The sequence below is a fragment of the Osmerus mordax genome, chromosome 20, assembly GCF_038355195.1.
Source record: "Osmerus mordax isolate fOsmMor3 chromosome 20, fOsmMor3.pri, whole genome shotgun sequence".
Taxonomy (NCBI): domain Eukaryota; kingdom Metazoa; phylum Chordata; class Actinopteri; order Osmeriformes; family Osmeridae; genus Osmerus; species Osmerus mordax.
The window spans coordinates 6,209,475-6,218,296 of NC_090069.1; the positions used below are offsets into that span (position 1 = coordinate 6,209,475).

General features: G+C 39.5%; 1 protein-coding gene across 2 annotated transcripts in view; it reads left to right on the forward strand.

Moving 5' to 3' along the window:
- LOC136964503 (ras-specific guanine nucleotide-releasing factor RalGPS1-like) overlaps positions 1 to 8,766 on the forward strand; it is a 127,045-nt gene extending 118,279 nt beyond the window's left edge. Inside the window, exons 12-20 of one of the 2 annotated variants that reach the window (XM_067258654.1) lie at positions 1,820 to 1,946; positions 2,225 to 2,376; positions 2,665 to 2,713; positions 3,499 to 3,579; positions 4,852 to 4,957; positions 5,070 to 5,162; positions 5,396 to 5,501; positions 5,671 to 5,762; positions 5,855 to 8,766. In XM_067258654.1, coding sequence (XP_067114755.1) covers positions 1,820 to 1,946; positions 2,225 to 2,376; positions 2,665 to 2,713; positions 3,499 to 3,579; positions 4,852 to 4,957; positions 5,070 to 5,162; positions 5,396 to 5,501; positions 5,671 to 5,762; positions 5,855 to 5,884 — 836 coding nt within the window. In that variant the 3' untranslated portion in view covers positions 5,885 to 8,766. The remainder of the gene's footprint in view (positions 1 to 1,819; positions 1,947 to 2,224; positions 2,377 to 2,664; positions 2,714 to 3,498; positions 3,580 to 4,851; positions 4,958 to 5,069; positions 5,163 to 5,395; positions 5,502 to 5,670; positions 5,763 to 5,854) is intronic. The other variant, XM_067258655.1, reaches the window with a different exon arrangement.
- The last annotated feature ends 56 nt before the right edge of the window (positions 8,767 to 8,822 follow it).

Consider the following 8,822-nt stretch of genomic DNA (forward strand, 5'->3'; position numbering starts at 1 on the left):
CAATTACACACAATCAATGGCGTTTCCCTCCTCTTCTGTTTCAAGTTTTACAGTGTAGCAGTAACCCTTTTTCAATATGATGTTATACACGTGTAACCAAGTTGAATTGACTAAACTCACTCCTCAGTATATAGAATACCACCAACCCGCGCCATAGAACAGCTAGCTTTTTGGTGGCATCGCTGGCTATAAAGCCATGTTTGAGGCGTGCTGTGGAGTACACCAAGTTCAATCCCCGGTGTGGCTAAAATAGGAAGAACAACACAATGACATGACCTATGACACATGATTTATACCTTGTGTACTGTATTTTTTACTACCGCTATATTGACTCCTTCATGAACAATATCACATGCATCGCTATTACTTTCCATTTCTGCAATTGAAATCAATTATAAAATCTATAAACCTATACTGTGCGTGTATATACACACACACATATATATATATATATATATATATATATATATATATATATTACACGTAAATACAGTGAATGTGTTCAGAGGCCAAAGTATGTTAGTATTTTACAGCAACCTACGCTCAGAATTTTTATAGCAAACATATGGGATCAACTCTGCTAGTTAAGATGTGGGTTTCAAGGTATTTAAGTGTAAACAAACAGCGTTAGACAGCAGGGTGGCTTCCATTCTTTTCTGCTACAATGTTTACCAGCAAGCCTCATTAGAAACAGTAGGACAGACTAGATGTCCCATGGCTCCATGGTCATAAAACAAGAGGCAGTCTGTACATGAACATGGTCCATAAAAAGGTCACTATTTTACCTTGTACTACTGACATGGGTAAAATGGTAAATATTATCATGATGTGATAATACTTCCCTATAGGCAAGAAAGAATGAAATCTTTTCACTGAATACCTGGGTATAGGGTTGCAGACAATGTCAACAGGCCCTCCCATAAATAAATGACTTGACCCCTCAAACAGCCGGCTGCAACAAATAAGTAACAACTGGTTACAGTTTGGATAAACAGATATTTAGTTGATCTATCAGGCAATTCTGTACTTTATTACCCAATCGGGCTGTAGCTGGTGAAATGTAATACAGGACAAATTTAAGCAGGATTACAAGACTTTGGACTGCCCTAAATGTAAAATGCCTGCAGACAGCCTGGCTTGGTCCTAGGTGGTGATGTCATGACTGATTGAGTGGCCCCAGTAGGTTTGACACAAAGCACTGTGGTGGAGGGGGTGGCCTGAGTCAGAGGTTCCACTGGCAGAGGAGACACATGGCAACACCACAGGGCCCTTGCCAATTACGTCCATCCAGCTCCGATTGAAACATCGGGACAGGCAAATGATAGGTTCATGGCACTGATGCTTGTATCTCTGTCGATATCCGCACAAGATGGAGAAAGTTCTCGTACAGTTTTTGCCAAAAAAATAGGAAACTTGAGGAGCACATGATGTTGATGAATGGAAAGATTTGTGCTGTTTCACATGATACCATATGAGCAGACCTGGATGGATGGGAGACCTCCCACCCCTACATTACCCCACTGACCCCACCTAGTGGCATTATTTTGAACCTCACCAATATGACTTTTGAGAACTGTGTATGCTGTACCGAGATGCACAGTTAAGCAAGGTGTTTCCAATTGTAGTACAGTGGACGTGTCCTACGTCATATTTTTGTAATTTTGTACTTTAGCTCCGCTGAGGTGTGCAATACTCAACGTTTGTCTAACCAACCCAAGCTGTAGATGAATTCCAGTGTTATCGCTTGAGAGGTAGATATTGTACAGATGTCATTGCAGTTCTTAACAGACCACGTATGTCTTTGGTTTCTCTACTCAAGGTCCGTCTGAGGTGTCTGCCTCTGTGAGGTATAACCGGCGGCCTACCTGCCCTGACGCCTCCGTGGGGGTTCACATCCCCACCCCTCCCCCCTCTCGTCACAGGAAGAGCCACAGCCTGGGCAACAAGTGGGTGTCTGTCAAGTCCTGAATAAACGTTTTAATGTTTCTGTTCACAATATTCCTAATGGGCAGTGGCTAACCATGAAATGGGATGTGAAATGTATACACTATGTATGCACAATGTTTCCAATATTCTTTTTTACTGTAGCTCGATCTTTGTCTGTGAATAATGTTTACGTTGCAAATGTATATTTAGGGAGAAGTTATTACTTATTTATATTTATATTATATAAACATGAAACATTTTTCCATGTAAACCCATTTCCTCCCTCCGTCTTTCTCAGCATGATGTGCCAGTATGGAATGTCAGAGAGCAAGAGTGCTACCTTCCCAATAGAGAAACCTCGCCACCTGTTGGACGATAGCTTCCTGGAGTCCCAGAGCCCAGCGAGGCACGACCCCCACAGCACTTCTGTGTCCAACGGTTTATCTATAGGTGTGGATTAGAGTATGGATTAGCATAACGATTCGTTTTAATAGCATGTAAATAGTAGTTCCAATGATCCAATATTTTGATATTGCCATTACTCTGCTCAGAAATACTTTTTACTATTAACTAACTGTTAAACTATGTTGATCATATTTTAGCTTAACCAAACCTTTGGTGGGAAACACATGCTCCTTTTGTCTTGTTAGAGAAGGATTTTGCATTATAGATTAGTGTATGCATTTATTTAATTAATCATTCATTTGTATTAAGAGGGTTTTGTTTTCTCGTGCATAGGCAGCAGTGAAAGCTCGTTCGGCGAGGACTTATCACCAGGAATGGAAAGGTAAGAACAGGACAGTGATTCGGACATGGCAACCCATCGCTGCATTCAACCCTTGTGGGTTTATGAATCACTTTGAAATGTCACTATGAATAGACTAATAGTGAAAAACTTGACACATTTTGCACAATGTGTTACTGTTTGCAATACCTTTATTACAAGCTTAATTTCCATAAAACAGTTAGTCAATAAAGACTTACTTTATTGGGATTTTACTAAAAGTGTTTGTTGTTACTCAAGTTCATCATCTCAAAGTGATTACTAACCTGATACTAACACACCACTCTGAAGGAAATTTCATTGTGGTCAGCTATTGCAACTTGGAGTGTAGCTAACCTTGTCAACCTTGAAGGAAACTTGAGGTATAGCACCACAGCATAAACACTCTTTAAATAATATGATTGTACCTCTGTGTTGTTTTGAAAACTTTTCATGTTTATCTGTGTCCGCCACCAACAATTCTGGGAATGGTCTGTGGTTTATCCCGATCCCTGTAGCGAAACAGGAGGTAATCTGGATGTAAATAATGTTTAGGCCTGGACAAATTATGAGACATATGTAGGCAAAAAAAGGCTTACAAGACTTTGGACTGCCCCTTTTTTATTTTATTTTAAGGTTTAATCACACGTTTAATCTCACAAGTCAAGGGAAACTGGCCTTAAAGAAGACCTAAATACATCTTGAATATTTAGACTCACTTGTGAAGAGCAGGGAATTATAAACCTCAACCTATTTTGAACCCCAAATAGCCATTCCGACTGATTATGACCAATGTGTGACACAAACAGGGGGCGCATGTACTCCACACTGGGCCCTAACTGGAGGGTCCCACTTCGCAATTCTCCCCGGAGCCGCAGCTATGTTTACAGGTACAGTGGTGGTGATGGTGGGGGTTATGTCATGTCCTCCCAAAAAATAAAGGACTTTTCATTTCAAGGAGGGGGCTAGTGGGGCGTATCAAGCTGTCATCTCTTGTCACTGCATGCAGCACTGTCTCATTTCTGTCTCTCTAACCCCCTGTGTGTCGGTGGAAGTTTCCCCTCAAACCTTGTCAGTAGACGGTCAACACACCTCCATTGACTGTGGGCTGAGACAAGTTCACAACATGGGGGGGGACTTCTACCTGGGCTCTTCTCTGTGTCTTATCTTGCCACAGACACTTACACTTTCACAACTTAGCAGGGGCTAAGGTACAAGCTTGGTGGACGAACACTAGTATTTCTAATGGGGTGTTTGAGTGAGATTCCTATTTCAATTCTTAAGGGCACTTAAGAGCTGTCTCTTTCTGCGCCATTAAAGTGTGCATTTGCATTTGAGAATGTTAACCAAGTGTGAGGATCCCATTGAGAGCTATCATGTTTCCTGAAAACGAGTGGCGTCCACTTTCAAATTCCACACACTCAGAACACAATGCATAGAACTATGCAACTGATCCTGACACGAGTTAAACAAATTTTGTGCACCTATTTGATTGGCTTCAATGCAGTTTACTCAGGATAGTGCTGGTGATGGGTCATTAAAATCAGACCAATACCACAGACTTAACATAGAAGTGAACCCAAGACTAAAGCTTGGGTTTCCATGTTCTCCTGTTTTATTTCCCCTTTTTGCGGACATGATGTTCCTCCGGTGCTTCTCATCTGGCTCTATGACATTTCTCAGTAGTTGAAAACAAAAGCTACCCCGCTACCTCTCCAGTCATCCCCAGGAAGATCAATCTTGATTTTCTTACGGCAAAGTCCTCTACTGTAGCACTGATGGCATTCCAGGTGGTCTTTATAGCAGTCACAATAGGTCTACCTGTTGCTTGGACAACTGTTGAAATAATTCATGTTGAAGTCATGATGCATTGAAATGGAAGCCAAAACCTGGATTTCAACCTTTGTTAAGTCAGTGGAACAGTATGAAGAGAGAGTTAGCCAATGCATGCCAGCTCCAGTTCACCACAGGAACATCCCATTATGACATACTCTCCTGCCATGTCTGATCATGTCAAGAAGCTCAACAGAAAGCATGGGTTTAGAGATCTGTAACAACAGTCCTTCGATTCAAGTTTAATACTGACCTTGTTTGGACTCCCACCTCTCCTTTCCATCAATGCCCCTGGTCCCGCCCCATCCACCCCGCCCCTGTCTCCACAGCCCTTCAGGTGCTAATTCCTGCCATGGGTGCACCGAGTTGGGCAGCGTCACCATTGAGGGGCCCCTCCGGCGGAAGACCCTGCTGAAGGAGGGTCGGAAACCCAAAGTAAGGACGGATAGTCATGTGCTACGACTTACGTCGGTTAATATAAGGTTTCCCTGGACTTTTCTTCTAATATTGACTTATTTTTGAGTTTGTGCTTTTGTTTTTGTTGTAGTTGTCGTCATGGACAAGGTTCTGGATCACCCTCTCCGGCTCGACCCTGATGTTCTATGGGGCTAAAGCATTGAGGGCCTCTGAAAGAAAGCATGTGTGTCATCAGAAAACTTTATTAAAATGTTTTTTTTTATGTTTTAAGGCAATGGATAGCCAGCAAAACCAGACCCTAGGAGTATTCCTCAAAAAAAAGAAAAACTGATTTTTTACCATTTTAAGTCAGAAAATATGATCAAAATCGAATGGTTGTTCTTGATCTGTCTTTTGGTGTATCTTTTAAGGCTTTTGAGTGTATCTGACAGTTATGTACCATCATTCTTTTTTCAGTACAAATCCTCGCCATGTAAGAAGGTGTGTGTGACAGGTTGGATGGTGGTTCTGCCCGATGACCCTGCAAGACCGAACATTTTCCACCTCAATGACCCGGATAAAGGTCAGCCTCAGCAAGATAAAAAAAAAAAAGGATTCTATTATTTGTATCGAAACCAAGATTTCAATAAAGCAAACGCTGATTGCAAAATTCTAAATACTATCCTAATTTGCGAATTTTTCAATAAGAAAAAAGTTTGCTTTGTGAGAAATTGAGTCTTCTTGATTTACAGGTAATGTTTACAAGTTCCAGACAGGATCCAGGTTTTCAGCAATCATTTGGCACAAAAACTTGGAGGAGGCCTGCAGAAGCAATAGACCTCAGGTGTGTGACACTTTACTTTGGGTCATATGTCCTGTATTATTTATCACCCAGTCTTGTTTTATTTACAATTCTGACTGTTTATTCCCTTCCAGATACCAACCAACCTCATGTCATTTGAGTAAAGAAAAGTCTGCTTACCCAGAGGGGTAATGAAGTTACTGTGCCAAACCCATTCAGAAGGGGAGTCAAACAGAGTCTTTGACATTTATGCCGAACAGAGGAATTATGTGGGACCCAAGGAAATTGGAGGAGGAGGAGTGGTGTGCACATCCTAGACTTCATACAGGAGCAGAAATCTTGTTGAATACAGACACACTCCAGCGATTTAGCTTGGAAAACGTGCAATGTGAAGGGAAATTTGTTGTTCGAGGACAACGGCGTCAAGCGATCATTCAAAACCCTTGGTCTGTGTCAAAGCTTTCTCGTTCGTTGTCGTTTGTCGCGCTGCTTTAAATGGTGTGAGCGCGGGCGCATTTGTTTTTTTTGGCCCATGTTGGGTTTGTGCTTTGATAAAAGGACGAAGAAACATACATGCACAAAGACAGTGTTAATATTGAGGTTGGTTGATGACAGAATGATTACTTACAGTACAGCATCAGGCCCCCCGGGGTTGGTACTCAAATGATCACAAAGCTGGATACAGGAGCCAACTGTGAAGACACCATACTCTCCGTGAACTCCGAACCTTGCATGGCGCACTGGACTTGAGTCTTTATAGAAATAATGATGAAGAAAACTGACTTGGCTTTAAAATGCCAAACTGAGTTGTTTCTAAAACAGAGGATCACTGAAACCTGTAACTTTGCTCCCCCTGTTGTGTCCATCCATAGTCAATTACATCATTGCCAATAAAAGTTGCAGGAAGACATTTGAATTGGCTCAGATAAATCGACTGATGGTGAAAATTAAATGGTTGTTTTCTACAAAAATCAGCTGACAGAAAACACACCCTCTTGATACAACATATTTAAAGTTAAAAAAATGTAAAATGTTTTAGTTCAATTCTGTACTGACTGTCAAAATAGAAAAATGTATGTAATTAAACATGAGGTAACATTGGCCTTCCTTATCTGTTGAAAGGGTGGACTGTAATGGTCAGTACACATCCAATGCACCTCTAAATCGTTTTGCCATTTTAAAGTAAAGTGAACACAGTCCTTAAACCATGTCTGATCATTATTTTAATCTACAAGAGGTTTCAACCAGTCCATTAGGTAAACTTTTTTTTTTAATTTTTTTTATCTATTTTCGTGTGTAAATTGTCTTTTTATGACACCCAACCACAAGACACATGAAAACAAGCAAAGAGCAAGCAATCATAGGACATCCAGCGAATGTCGCAATTTGAGAATTCTATGTAAGGGATGTTAAAAAGGGATATAGACTATTTACGGAATTTCAACTAATGATTCTCTCAAAAGGCATAACATTGGTACAAATTTGTTATTAGGTAAACATGCTCAAAATATGCAAGATATCAATAACAGAAAAAATTCCCTTGCTTACTTCTTAATGAAGAACATTTTATGAACTAAGTGAAGGCTGCAAATTATATTAATGATCCACACAAATTTTCTAAGATGTGACAATCATATAACAAAGGCACCTAAGTTATTTGTTTTGCTTGTGAGTAACTACAATTTTGGCACACTCAATGGATAATATTGTCAATAAAACCTTCATTAATGTTAAACTAACAAATGTAAATTCTAAATTATGACTGTATTAGTTATACCCACCAAAGTGTGTGAGCCAATGACTGAGGCAGCATAAACAGTGTATATTTTATTTTGTACTTATGTTTGAATGAAGGACTGTATTCTGAACAAAACAGAGATGAGAAAATGTCTTCAGTCCGCATCTATGATTCCACCTTTGAATCATATCAGCACCTTTCTTTTTAAGAAGTAAAGACAACTTTTGAAGTTCACTTAATTATATCTGTGATTTACTACACATCCAAGTTTTAGATTGTAATTGTACTATGTGCATTTTGATACATCCATAATGTGAAAGGTGTGTGCCTACACTTCTCAACCATTCATTTTTATCAACAACAATTCAACACGGGGTTAAATCACTCTTGTCAGCTAAATAGAAGATAGGTTGGTGACTGCACAGTAAATAGAACTAACTTTTTGGAGTTGCACTTTTGAGTTTTCAGCTTTTACTACTGTACACACTGTATCGAGGGATGTTAGCACTGGGAAAATAAACAAAATGTGTAACTTAAATGGCAGTTTCTGAAAGGATCAGTTAAGACATTAGAGGAGCTTAAAGGAAGAAGATAGATTATGCCATCCAATTACATCTGTGTAACATAATAGTGAGAAAATCCTTCTACTATTTTACATTATTTTCCCGGTCTTGAACTAATAATCAACACTTTACATCAGTGTCAGTGTGCAAGGGTATTCTTTTAGATGGCTTTGAGTCAAGAACATCATATGGAATGGTTCTGTGTTGAGACATCCTCTTAATAATCCATCTGGATTCAAACCTAATTACAGCCCCAGTTAACTCACCCAAAGGCCTGTAAAATGTAATGCACACAGACTGCAATCTTCATTCCTACAATTTAAGTATTGAAGTTGTTGCCAAGATCAACCGTTCAAATACTCCATGCCGTATGCATACACTTGGCACAAATGTATTTATGTAATGAGCATAAATACGTTTTACACATTTTTAGATGGAAGCTTTAGATAATTTGTGAGGATGTCTTCTTTCTCCACTTTTTTTTTGTACTTGTGTATCTGTCTGACAATGACAGGTTTTATGGTTTTATCAATTACCCAGAGAAAAAAACAATGTTAAATGGGAAATTGCATGTATTTTGTGTACAGTTTCTGGTGTCTGTAGTAACTGTGAAAATGACAACCACTTACTTGTATGCTCTGTGAATATTTTTGCTAAGTTATTTCTTACCTTGGCATTGTTGTTCGTTGCTGTATTTTTCAGCTTTAAACATTGACACTGATTCATGTATTAAAAGGATGTGTACAAAGAGTAATTTTTTAGTGCTGTCATGAACGTTTTGTACTTATTTACATCCAGCTT